Source organism: Babylonia areolata, chromosome 6 (genome assembly GCF_041734735.1).
Source record: "Babylonia areolata isolate BAREFJ2019XMU chromosome 6, ASM4173473v1, whole genome shotgun sequence".
Classification (NCBI taxonomy): domain Eukaryota; kingdom Metazoa; phylum Mollusca; class Gastropoda; order Neogastropoda; family Buccinidae; genus Babylonia; species Babylonia areolata.
The window spans coordinates 50,104,408-50,117,187 of record NC_134881.1 but is presented as its reverse complement, the minus strand read 5'-3'; the positions used below and the strand labels follow the sequence as shown (position 1 = coordinate 50,117,187).

Sequence of the window (12,780 nt, the reverse complement as noted above, 5' to 3'; positions counted from 1 at the left end):
GAACTGTGCCACAAATTCCCCACTTTTCAAGGCATCTTCACTGACGGTTCCAAGTCAGAGGACGGAGTCGCCGCATCTGCGTTCTGTCCCGCCTTTCCTGACCGGCCCTCAACGGAACACATCCTGTCTGACAGCTCGGTATACACCGCGGAACTGACCGCACTGGTCCTGGGGTTAAAAATGGTTCTCTCTTCCAAACAGAAGAGATTCATGATCTTTCCGACTCCTTGTCAGCCCTGGAGGCGATCGCCTGCAGGAATATCACTCATCCCAAACTGCTGGAATTTTATGAAGCTTTTACTCTCGCAACGAAGAAAGGATACGAGGTTGTGTTGGCCTGGGTTCCCGGACATGTTGGCATTCGTGGTAACAAAAGGGCGGACCTGCTGGCCAGGAACGCTGTAAAGAAAGAGTTGTCCAGATCCTTGGTACCCTATACAGACATGAAGCGGAAGGTCAATACTTACGTTAAGGATCTTTGGCAAGAGAAGTGGAACACCCAGACGGACAACTAGCTCTTCCAGATCCGTCCGGACCTAAAAGAGACCCTCCCTTCGGGGGTGAAGAACAGAAAGGAGGAATCTGTGCTGTGCAGACTGCGTACGGGGCACACTTTTTTTACTCATTCTTACTTGTTGAAGGGGGAGGAGGCCCCTCGATGCGTTCCCTGTGACGAGCCTCTCACCGTGAAACACGTGCTCCTTGACTGTTGGGATCTGCATGACGTTAGACGGCGGTTTCTTTGAAGACTTTGTTTCGTGATGTCCCTCCGTGGGCGCTGATGGACTTCTTAAAAGAAGTGAACCTTTTTAACCAGATTTGAAGGTTTTAAACTATGGAAGTTTTTTTTTGTTTTTTTTGTTTGTTTTTTTGTTTTTTTTGTTAACTTTGAGCGGAAAGTTTGAAGTGGTGACTCGTTTTAATTGGTTGTTTTTTTAGCCTTGTAGTAGTAATTGACGCGGCGATAGCCTTGAGATGGCCTTAGTGGTCGGCGAGGCTCTAAGCACCATAATTTCATTTCATTTCAAACTGAAGAAAACACACACACTACATTGTCTAATATCAATTAAGTAAAAAGGTGTTGATATAAAGGATATAAAGAATATGTGTATACAAACACATGTAACATGTAGGCACCACATTGAGAGAAGGAAACACAAAGAAACACATTGTTAATTCTCTCCACACACAAGGTACATAACTTCAAGCCAATGCTGCTTACGCTACCAATTCAGCTAGCACACAGGTAAATGAAAGGTACATTGGAACAAACCCAGACACTTCCCTTGGGGAAGCAGCATTGGCTTGAAGTTATGTACCTTGTGTGTGGAGTGAGTTACCACTCTTTATTATTTGTTAATTATTTGATCTCCTGGACTCATTGTTTATTAATATACATTGTCAGTTGTCCCTGGTTTTTCCTTTGTGTCCCTGAATTTTGTGATCCATGTCCCAGAAAGCAGAATCTGGGCTTAGGCATGTCTCCTGTGAAGAGACAGTTCACTGATAGGTCAGGGCCACACCTTACCCTGCCCTTTGTCTGGCTTTGACTTACTGTCTTACACCACTCCTCTATCTCTCCTCCCCCTCTTCTGAAATTACGTGAAAGTGCCATGCCTTCACTGTCAGTCATGGTCACTCACTCAGAAAAGTCTGATTTGATGGATAGACTGAAGAAAGTGTTGAATATTGCTGTCAGTTTCATCACTGTTGTCATCACCTTGGAATTTGACCGAATATTAGACAAGATGGATCCATCATAAGACAAGACAAGACAGATCCATCATAAGACAAGACAGATCCATCTCTCATCATAATACATAATCATCAGCAGAGCTTGCAAAGTTGTGTAAATTTGCTGACTGGGACCACTGTTTTCACATTACAAAGTGTCTGATACCTTTTTGGCAAGAGAGGCAAACCCTCTTTTTTTGCGTGCTCTAAGTGGCTCAGTTTGCATATCATTGAGAAGAAAGGGATCTTCCACCTGACAAATGCTCACGTGAATAGATGTTTATAATCCAGACACATTAAACTAACCAATCTGCTTATGTTCATTGTACCAAACTCTGATGAAGTAAAAATCAAAATAGATGTTGAGGTCAGTGGACATCTTGCAGGCACTATTGGAACACTTTGTGCAGGATATCAGCTGATGCCTCTTAGGCACTGAGCAGGTGAACGATTAATTTCTGCCATTGCATGCTGCTTGCTACACTATCTGCGTTTTTCATGTGTTCCCTCTTTGTTTTGTTTTTTGTTGTTGTTTTTTAACCCTCCCAATTTTCTTCTCTTTCTTCATATCTACACAGATTGGCACAGAAATTTTAACTGAGTGTGGCTCAGTTTGTCATCTTCAATGTTGCAGGAAGTGGGGATGCCAGCTGACTTTGTCAACAAGCTGGCCCGCATGTTCCAAGACATCAAGGTCAGCGAGGATCTCAACGGGGAATTCAAAGAGTCCCACCGGAACAACAATGAAGGAATAGCTGGTAAACACCAAGCATTTCTAATATCGCTATCAGATTGGCGAAGTAAATTTGAAAGTTTCATCTCGCACAACAGTGCCTCAGTCTGTGTTTCAAGCTTTAGATTTTATTCCCCAGAATAAGATTATTTTTAACAAAATAGATTTGTGTAAAATATCATTCTGTTGAGGCGATGTGATTAACAATAATAATAATAATGGATACTTATATAGCACACTATCCAGAAATCTGCTCTAGGTGCTTTACAAAAACGCTTTTGTTAACATAAAACATTACATCTATGTTACATACACAGACCAAAATGTGACTACACACACACACACACACACACACACACACACACACACACACACACACACACACACTGCATACATACATTTTAACATACATGTGTATCTAACAGCTACCCTAACACATACGCACACATAGGCAGGCACAAACTTACATAAACACACACACAAACAATACACATTCATATACATGCATGTAGTTACGTACACATACATATGTATACACACATAGTCAAACACAGCTAATGCAAAGGAAGTGGACTTGCCACAATTGAACTTATTGCTGAGGGAAAAGGTGAGTTTTGAGACGAGATTTAAAAGATGCAAGGGAATCAGAATGACGGAGGTTATCAGGGAACTTGTTCCACGTCTTTGGTGATTGAAAAGAAAACAATCTGTGTCCATAGGTCTTACTTCTGATGTGAGGTATCCTGAGAAGTCGAGTATCAGAGGAAGAACGGAGCTGGCGAGACGGGGTATAGATATGGAGGAGTTCAGAAAGATACTTGGGGCCAGAGCCGTTGACTGCAGAAAAGGTCAGAGTGGATAGCTTATAGTCTATTCGATCAGAAACAGGCAACCAGCGAAGAGACTGAAGGAGAGGAGAAACATGGTCAAATTTAGAAGCTCTGCAAATGAGTCTGGCAGTGTTATTCTGAATTCGTTGGAAGATATTTGGGAAGGCCGACCAAAAGAGAGTTGCAGTAATCCAATCTTGAGAGAACTAAGAGAGCATACAAGTGTCTTGGTTGCATCGGTTGAGAGATAATGGCGGAGAAAGCTGATTCTATGCAGTTCCAAATAGGCAACTTTACCTCCCGAAACCTGGAGGGGGTCAGGCTGGTGTTCTCTTGACCCCCTCCAGGGGGGGGGGGGGGTCACTACCTTGTCATGGTCGGGAGGCTTAGTGGCCAGTGATCGAGCGAGCTATGTCGGCGGGGGCATCAGTGCTTCTTGGGGTTTTGCTGCTCTGGTCCCAGGTCTTAATTGACAGCCTACATAGCCATCGTTGCTGTTAGGGCTGAATAAGTGGTGGTTTTTGTACTGATACCCCTGATAGGGCTTCCCATGCCGAACAGGTCGTGAGTGAGGCCCAAACTAAACGTGACCCACTGTCCCTTTCACTATTCTCTATTCTTCTTTTTACCGCCTCTTTTCTGTCCTCAGCTCCCCATCAAGCCTTCTTTTCCACATTCTTTTTTCTCTGCGGCCTTCTTCAGGCCCGCTGTGTTTGCCGTGCGGCGCGACCTGTGATGGAGGGGAATGAGATCCTGGGGATTGAGAGAGCACGCTGCTCTCAACACATCCCTTTGGCTCAGACCTCTCCTAAGACAGGTGGCACACATTGGCCCGTGTGTGTCAATCGGCTACCCCTTCGTGGGGCTGGGTCAAGACTGGCAGTTTAGAGGCTAACGAAGATAACCCCCGTAGTGCTCGGTTCTCTGTCCCCGGGAGCTGGGCATGATCGGGGGGGAACACGTTGGAGCTAGGCTGTTGGTCGTATATCCCTCCCGAAACCTGGAAGGGGTCAAGCTGGTGTTCCCTTGACCCAGGCCCCTAAGTTGGACCCCATGGTGGGTGGGTAAGGGAGGGATGAATATACAATTATTTAAACATGAATTCTAAACAAATACACCCCCCTAAACTTGGAAAAAGAAGAAGTCAAGGAACAGACGATTCGGACTCAGATCCGGAGGTCGTTGAGACCTCTGGATTTTGGCCGTCGTGGCTTGTGGTGGAGGGCACTGATGACGACAAGCCCTTGTCAGCTCTCAGCCCCTTCGCTATCCAGAAGGGCTTCCAGTGTCTGACGGGATCACTGAAATCTATCAAGAGGCTGAGGAGCGGAGCATTTTTGGTGGAGACAGAGTCTAAAAGGCAGACACAGCTTCTGCTCAAGGCGACCACTTTTGTGGATAGGGCGGTGAGGGTTTCCCCTCACAAGGGTCTGAACTGTTCAAAGGGGGTCATCAGATGCCCGGAGTTGAGAGGAGTGTCTGAAGCAGAGATCAAGAGCGAGCTGTCCTCTCAGGGAGTGACCGACGTTTACAGGGTGACAGTAAAGAAGGGGTCAGACAGAGTCAGTCCAGCCTGTTGTGCAAACTGCGGAGGCAGCCACCTGTCCTCATCAAAAGACTGCCCCGCCTGGAGAAAAGAAAAGGAAATCCAGAAGGTAAAGACGGAGAAGAAAATGTTCTTTGAGACAAGAAAACAAGTGGAGGCCGCGTTGCCTAAGGCGTCTTACGCCTCTGTCGTCAGACCCAGGATGGTGGACGTCGCAGTCCAGACGACGTCCACAGGGACGCAGACGGACGACGTAACTACCTTAATAGAACCGTTGGCCTTGGGTGGAGGCGCCGTGTCCACCCCCTTCCCATCCTGTACGGCGGTCCTCAGGGGCTGCTGGGCGGGAGCGGAAAGCCTCACCCCACAGATGGAGAAGGTGACTCTCTGCCTGACCGCCTGAACTATGACAAAGCCGACTAGGGAATTTTTACCATGAAGATAAGAGCGGAGCTGCAGGAAGAAACAGTATTAAAAAGCAAGGACCCTGCTGACACTCTGACTCAGATCGTTTTAGATTGTGCCAAAGCAGCAGTCCCATCGTCTACCTCCAAGCCTCAGATGCCAAGAATGCCCTGGTTCAACGCGGAATGTCGGGAGGCCCGTAAGTCTCGGAAGAGAGCGCAGCGACGCGTCTTTCGGAGACCGGAGACCGATAGCGTTCGAACCCATCAACAGCTGAGGGCGAAAGCCAGTATATGTTTTTAAAAAGAGCCAGAGAAAGTCATGGAGAGATTTTTGCTCTTCCTTAACCTCCAACACACCCAAGAAGAAAGTGTGGAGGGTTTTAAAAAAAAAATTAAGGGCAAAAACATCTGCCCAACTTTCCATCACCTCAGACTTTCAGACGCTATGGTCACAGAGAAGAAAGCAGTTGCCAGTTTGCTTGCCTCCACAATCGAACAGAACTCGAGATTGCCAACAAATCTGCTCAGTTTCTCAAAACCAAAAGCCTGACAGAAAAAACACCCTGTAACTTCTCTTCCGACAACACAGAGAGTTACAACCTTCCTTTCACTATGAATGAACGTAAATCTGCCCTTCAGACCTGCACGGATTCCTGTCCAGGAATGGACGAGGTCCATTATAAACTCTTAAAGCATCTTCCCCAAACCTGTCTGGACACCCTGCTCAAAGTTTACAACCACATCTGGATCACAGGCTTTTTTCAACCCTCCTGGCGGAAAGCCCTCATAATCCCGGTGCCGAAACCAGGAAAAGACCCCTCGAACCCCTCCAACTACCGCCCAATAGCATTGACCAGCTGCATCTGCAAACTGATGGAGAAGATGGTCAACGGTAGACTGATGTGGAAACTAGAGACCGATGGCCTTCTGGCGAAAGAACAGTGCGGTTTCCGCAAGCATCGTTCTACTGTTGACTATCTGGTTCGTCTGGAAACCACTGTAAGAAATGCCTTTGTAAACAAACAGCATGTGGTGGCCATATTTTTCGACTTGGAGAAAGTTTACAATACCACCTGGAAATTTGGAATCCTCTCGGACCTGCACAAGCTCGGCTTCCGAGGACACCTGCCACAGTTCATCCACAATTTTTTGCAAGACAGACAATTCCAGGTGAGGGTCGGCACCACCCTGTCCGACATTCACAAGCAGGAGCTGGGTGTCCCGCAAGGGAGCATTCTGTCACCGGCTCTCTTCAGCATCAAAATTAATGACATCGTTCAATCCGTTCACAAGGGATCGGACAGCTCGCTGTTCATGGACGATTTCGCCTTGTATGCAACTGGCAGCATGTATGCCAGCATCCAGCGACGGCTTCAGCTCTGTGTCAACAAAATCCAGTGTTGGGCAGAGGAGAATGGCTTCACCTTTTCATCCTCCAAAACTGAATGTATTCATTTTCATAACTTTCGCCAGTTCTATCCAGACCCTGAAATCCATCTGGGAAAATCCACCATCCCGGCGGTCAAGGAAGCCAAATTTTTAGGGGTCGTCATTGATCAGAAGCTGAACTTCCTCAGCCATATCAAACAGCTGAAAATATCTTGCCAAAAAGTCCTGAACATCATTCGAGTTGTGGCACACACGGGCTGGGGTGCTGATAAGAGAACTCTCTTGCACCTCTACAGAGCCCTGGTCCGGTCCAAACTGGATTACGGAAGTGTAGTATACGGCTCGGCCAGACCGTCCTACCTGAAACTGTTGGACCCTATACACCACCAAGGGCTCTGTCTCAGCTTAGGTGCGTTCCGCACCACCCCTGTGCACAGCCTGTACGCAGAGGCGGGGGAACCGCCTCTCTCCAACCGCAGACTGAAGCTGACCCTAAATTATTATTTGAAATTGTTTTCTGAATCTACAAACCCTGCTTACAACGCTGTATTCAACAACCCTTTCAACAAGAAATTTAAAAACAACCCAAACTGCATCCCTCCTCTTGGACTCCGCATTCAGCCACACATAGAAAATGCCAATCTGGATGTCGGTGGCATCTCAGATTTCTCCAAGTTCCCCGACAGCCCTCCGTGGACCTTTAGAACACCTGAGGTCTGATTCAATCTGGCCTCGTACCGTAAAGACTCCACCAGTTCTCTGGCCTACAGAACTTACTTTTCGGAACTCTGCCACAAATTCCCCACTTTTCAAAGAATCTTCACTGACGGTTCCAAGTCAGAGGACGGAGTCGCTGCATCTGCGTTCTGTCCCGCCTTTCCTGACCGGCCCTCAACGGAACAAATCCTGTCTGACAGCTCGGTGTACACTGCGGAACTGACCGCACTGGTTCTGGCGGTAAAAATGGTTCTCTCTTCGAAACAAAAGAGATTCATGATCTTTTCCGACTCCTTATCAGCCCTGGAGGCGATCGCCTGCAGGAATATCACTCATCCCAATCTGCTGGAATTTTATGAAGCTTTTACTCTCGCAACGAAGAAAGGATACGAGGTTGTGTTGGCCTGGGTTCCCGGACATGTTGGCATTCGTGGTAACGAAAGGGCGGACCTGCTGGCCAGGAACGCTGTAAAGAAAGAAATATCCAGATCCTTTTGTACCATACACAGACATGAAGCGGAAGGTGAACATTTATGTTAAGGATCTTTGGCAAGAGGAGTGGAACCCCCAGACGGACAACAAGCTCTTCCAGATCCGTCCAGACCTAAAAGAGACCCTCCCTTTGGGGGTGAAGAACAGAAAGGAGGAGTCTGTGCTGTGTAGACTGCGTGCGGGGCACACTTTTTTTTACTCATTCTTACTTGTTGAAGGGGGAAGAGACCCCTCGATGTATTCCCTGTGATGAGCCTCTCACCGTGAAACACGTGCTCCTTGACTGTTGGGATCTGCATGACGTTAGGCACCGACATTACACGGCGGTTTCTTTGAAGACTTTGTTTCGTGATGTCCCTCCATGGGCACTGATGGACTTCTTAAAAGAAGTGAACATTTTTAACCAGATTTGAAGGTTTTAAACTATGGAAGTTTTTTTTTTTAACTTTGGAGTGGAAAGTTTGAAGTGGTGACTCGTTTTAATTGTTTGTTTTTTTATCCTTGTAGTAGTTATTAACGTGGCGATTGCCTTGAGATGGCCTTAGTGGTCGGCAAGGCTCTAAGCATCATAATTTCATTTCATTTCAGGCAACTTTACAGATATTCAAAATGTGCTGTTGGAAGGAAAGAGACTGGTGTAGGATTACACCAAGACTGCGAATAGAAGGAGAAAGTGAAACAGGTGTGCTATTGATCAGAACAGAGTCTGGAAAGGAAGGATGTTGATGAAACTTTTTTGGACAGGTTATCGTAAATTCAGTCTTATCATCATTTAGTTGCAGTTTGTTGAGTCATCCAGTCCTTTAGGCCAGCAATGCACTCCTTTGAGTCACCAGTGCATCAAATTCAGCTATGGAAGCCAGCTGATAAAGTTGTGTGTCATCAGCAAAGCTCTCATGCGACATCACATGATGACTGATGACATCCGACACAGGAGCCGCATACAGCACAAAAGAACAGGACCTAGGACGGACCCCTGTGGGACACCATATTTTAAGGCAGATACTCTAGAGTATCTACCATTTACACACACTTTCTGTGTACAACCTGACAGGTAAGACGTGATCCATGCTAGTGCAGTGTCACGAATACCAAAGGAAGTTTTAAGTCTGTTCAAGAGGATAAAGTGGTCGATAGTGTCAGAAGCTGCTGACAAATCTAAGAGAGCGAGAACAGATATCTTATCCTCATCAAATCCCGAAAGCAAATCATTCACTATTCTAAAAAGGGCCGTTTCACAACTATGACCACGTCTATAAGCTGACTGGTGGGAATTAAGTAAACTATTTTGTTCCAGATGAGCTAAGAGCTGAGACAATATGATCTTTTCTAGCAGTTATGATAAAAATGACAGATTAGAGACAGGTTGATAATTTTTCAGTTATGATCCAAAGATGGTTTGTTGATGAGTGGACATACAACAGCAGATTTGAAGCTTTCAGGGACACAACCAGACAGTAAGGAAGAATTGATGACATGAGTAATATGTGGCAGTAGAACATCAATACATTCAACCAACAAAGAAGACGGGACAGGGTCAAGCTCACAGGATTTCGGACAAGCACTCAGACACACTTTCTTCACAAAATCTTCAGTAACCGGTTGGAAACAATGTAAAACAGGAGCACTGTACACGCGTTCTTTAACGGGTAAAGAAGGAGACACAACAGAGTCAAGCTTCTCACGAATGCGTGATATTTTGCCGGTGAAGAAGTCAGAAAACTTTTGAGGGAGTTCCTGCACCGAAAATATTGTAGGGAGAGGAGTGTTTTTCATTTTACCTAGTAGATTGTTCATACCATTGAAAAGCTGTTTGGCTGTGGTGCATGCAGGGATTTTAGAAGAGTAGAACTTTGACTTTGCCCTGTCAACAATGTTTGTTACACTATTCCTGGCTGTCTGAAAAATTTCCCTACTGATGATCAAACTAGTGCTACACCAGTGTCTCTCAGCTCTCCTTCTCTCCCACTTGGCCTCAAACAGCTCTGGTCCCACGGTGTTGTACCAAGGCAATGGGGGACGATTGGAGATCAGGCACCGAGTCGACAGGGTGTGCCTATTGAGTACAGCGCGTAGGACAGTGGATAGCTGGTCAGCAGTCGGCTCAAAAGGGATATTAGTCAGCAGGTCAGCTTTAAATAAGTCAAGTCAATTGAGGTCAGTGTGCACACCTCCCTATACACATGGGGCATGGGAGGTTTGATAAGGTTCAGATGACACGTCACACTGTGATGGTCAGAGGACAGTGTGATCGATGGTGGTAGACTTCAGGAGGCAGTCCTCATTTCTGTGCAACACCCAATCGACGATGTGACCATGATTTTGTGTAGGCTCAGTTACAGACAACCAAAGATCGAACAAACTGACAATTTCAAGTAATTTAGAGGTATAAAAGTGTGTGGATGAATCAAAATGAAAATTAAACAATAAGTAGGGAGCCTGGTAAACTGTTAGCGTATTCTAAGAAGTCCGGAAACTGTTCTATGAACATCGTATCGTAAAGTTGATGTAACATGACAGCATCACTTGTTGGGATGAAGTTGGTTCTTTCACTTGGATAGTCATCCTTAACTCTTTCATTCCTATTTTTTTGTGAACTATTACTCCCTCTTTTCCGAGATTCCTACAGTTCATATATTCCCTACATTCCTGAATTTAGAGAAGAGAAAGAAAGCATGAAGCAGGGTACTTATTTTGGAGGCTTACGGCAGTGCGGCTCATTACAGTACACTAAGATTGTCATATACTGTTGTATACAGAATTGATGTGAGAAGTTGTCTGTGACCATGTTGACACTATAGGGTGACTTCTCTGGTGACACACAGGTGTAAAACAGGTGACTTTGGAGTCAAATACAATGCATACAAGTACGTACCACATGCAGGACAGTATTTTGCTTGCAGAGTATGCACAGCATGCAGGTACTCACCGAGTAGTGCCTCATATGTATCTCAGTGCCTCACTGCTAGTCACATCGATGGAAAACTGTCACAATTGTCACTGCTGTTGTCCTTATATGAATGATTTGAACTTTGTCTCAAAGAGAACATATGCCTTTTATTACACTAGCAGTCACTGAGCCAGAATCAGATTGTTAGCTCCACAATTCTTGAACAAAAACTATTCAGAAACATATTTTCTCTAAATATGCACGTCCGTGTCATAGTCATCACATAATATGCCACACAGAGGTGACGTGTGTGATATACCTTGAAGCAGTCACACTAGTTACTGTACAAATATACACCACAATTTTCACACTTGCACTTTTTGAAGTTTTCATCACCCGCTATCTGTGCTTCTTCAGCAGCAACTAATTGCACTCTCTCCTTGTCATTCATTTGAAACAGATCGAAATCATTATCTGTTACAGCATTGTAAAACTCATCATCAGAAAACTGGTCAGAATCCGAACATTCTACACATTCCATTTTTCTGTGTCTGTGTGTCTACACAGCATATCGGCAAGAATGTAGTGGCAGCCACTTTCCCACGGCCTAGGGAGGGGGAGGGGGGTGTCTGGCATCCATTCCATTCATAAACACTGCCCCACTTGTGACCCGGTCAGGGATAGATGACACGCACTGATAACACGACTCGCAGAAGTTCAAAGCGCTTATGGTGAGAACCAATTTTCTGGGCTGCAGGAAGGAAAGGGGGAATTCTCTGCTACACAGTTTTCCGGCCTCCAGGAATAAAGGGTAAAATCCCTGTAAACCTGAAAACCGTGCTGCAGGAATGAAAGAGTTAACACTTACGCCGCTATCATCACATTGGCTGAACAGGTTCTTGTGTATGTTGGACTGTTGGTTCAAACTGATGCATGTTGGACTATTGGTCCAGACTGACCCTTGTCAGACTGTTGGTTCAGACTCACCCATGTCAGACTATTGGTCCAGACTGACCCATGTCGGACTGTTGGTTCAGACTCACCCATGTCGGACTGTTGGTTCAGAATCATCCATGTTGGACTGTTGGTTCAGACTCACCCATGTCAGACTATTGGTCCAGACTGACCCTTGTCAGACTGTTGGTTCAGACTCATTCATGTCACCCATGTTGGACTGTTGGTTCAGACTCACCCATGTCGGACTGTTGGTTCAGACTGACCCTTGTCGGACTGTTGGTTCAGACTGACCCTTGTCTGACTGTTGGTTCAGACTCATTCATGTCAGGTTCAGACTCACCCATGTTGGACTGTTGGTTCAGACTCACCCAAGTCTGACTGTTGGTTCAGACTCACCCAAGTCTGACTGTTGGTTCAGACTCACCCATGTCAGACTATTGGTCCAGACTGACCCATGTCGGACTGTTGGTTCAGACTCACCCATGTCGGACTGTTGGTTCAGAATCATCCATGTTGGACTGTTGGTTCAGACTCACCCATGTCAGACTGTTGGTTCAGACTCACCCAAGTCTGACTGTTGGTTCAGACTCACCCATGTCAGACTATTGGTCCAGACTGACCCTTGTCAGACTGTTGGTTCAGACTCACCCATGTCGGACTGTTGGTTCAGACTCACCCATGTCGGAGGTTCAGACTCACCCATGTCGGACTGTTGGTTCAGACTGACCCTTGTCTGACTGTTGGTTCAGACTCATTCATGTCAGGTTCAGACTCACCCATGTTGGACTGTTGGTTCAGACTCACCCATGTCGGACTGTTGGTTCAGACTGACCCTTGTCGGACTGTTGGTTCAGACTCACCCATGGCGGACTTTTGGTTCAGACTCACCCATGTCGAACTGTTGGTTCAGACTGACCCTTGTCGGACTGTTGGTTCAGACTGACCCTTGTCGGACTGTTGGTTCAGACTGGCCTAGATTCGGAGGAATATCTCTGCACTACACAGGTCAGCATGGACAGTGACCTTGACAGAACAGTGGCCTGTGCCACTTGTTCATTGGTGTGTTTAGCCATGTCATCTTGATT

The 12,780-nt window shown here is 46.1% G+C and overlaps 1 protein-coding gene across 3 annotated transcripts in view; it reads left to right on the top strand.

Moving 5' to 3' along the window:
• The window catches only part of LOC143283118 (cullin-5-like), a 174,095-nt gene that overhangs the window by 144,991 nt on the left and 16,324 nt on the right, over positions 1-12,780 (top strand). For all 3 annotated transcript variants that reach the window (XM_076589254.1, XM_076589252.1, XM_076589255.1), the window contains one exon: positions 2,369-2,492. In XM_076589254.1, the coding sequence (XP_076445369.1) occupies positions 2,369-2,492 (124 nt within the window). The remainder of the gene's footprint in view (positions 1-2,368; positions 2,493-12,780) is intronic.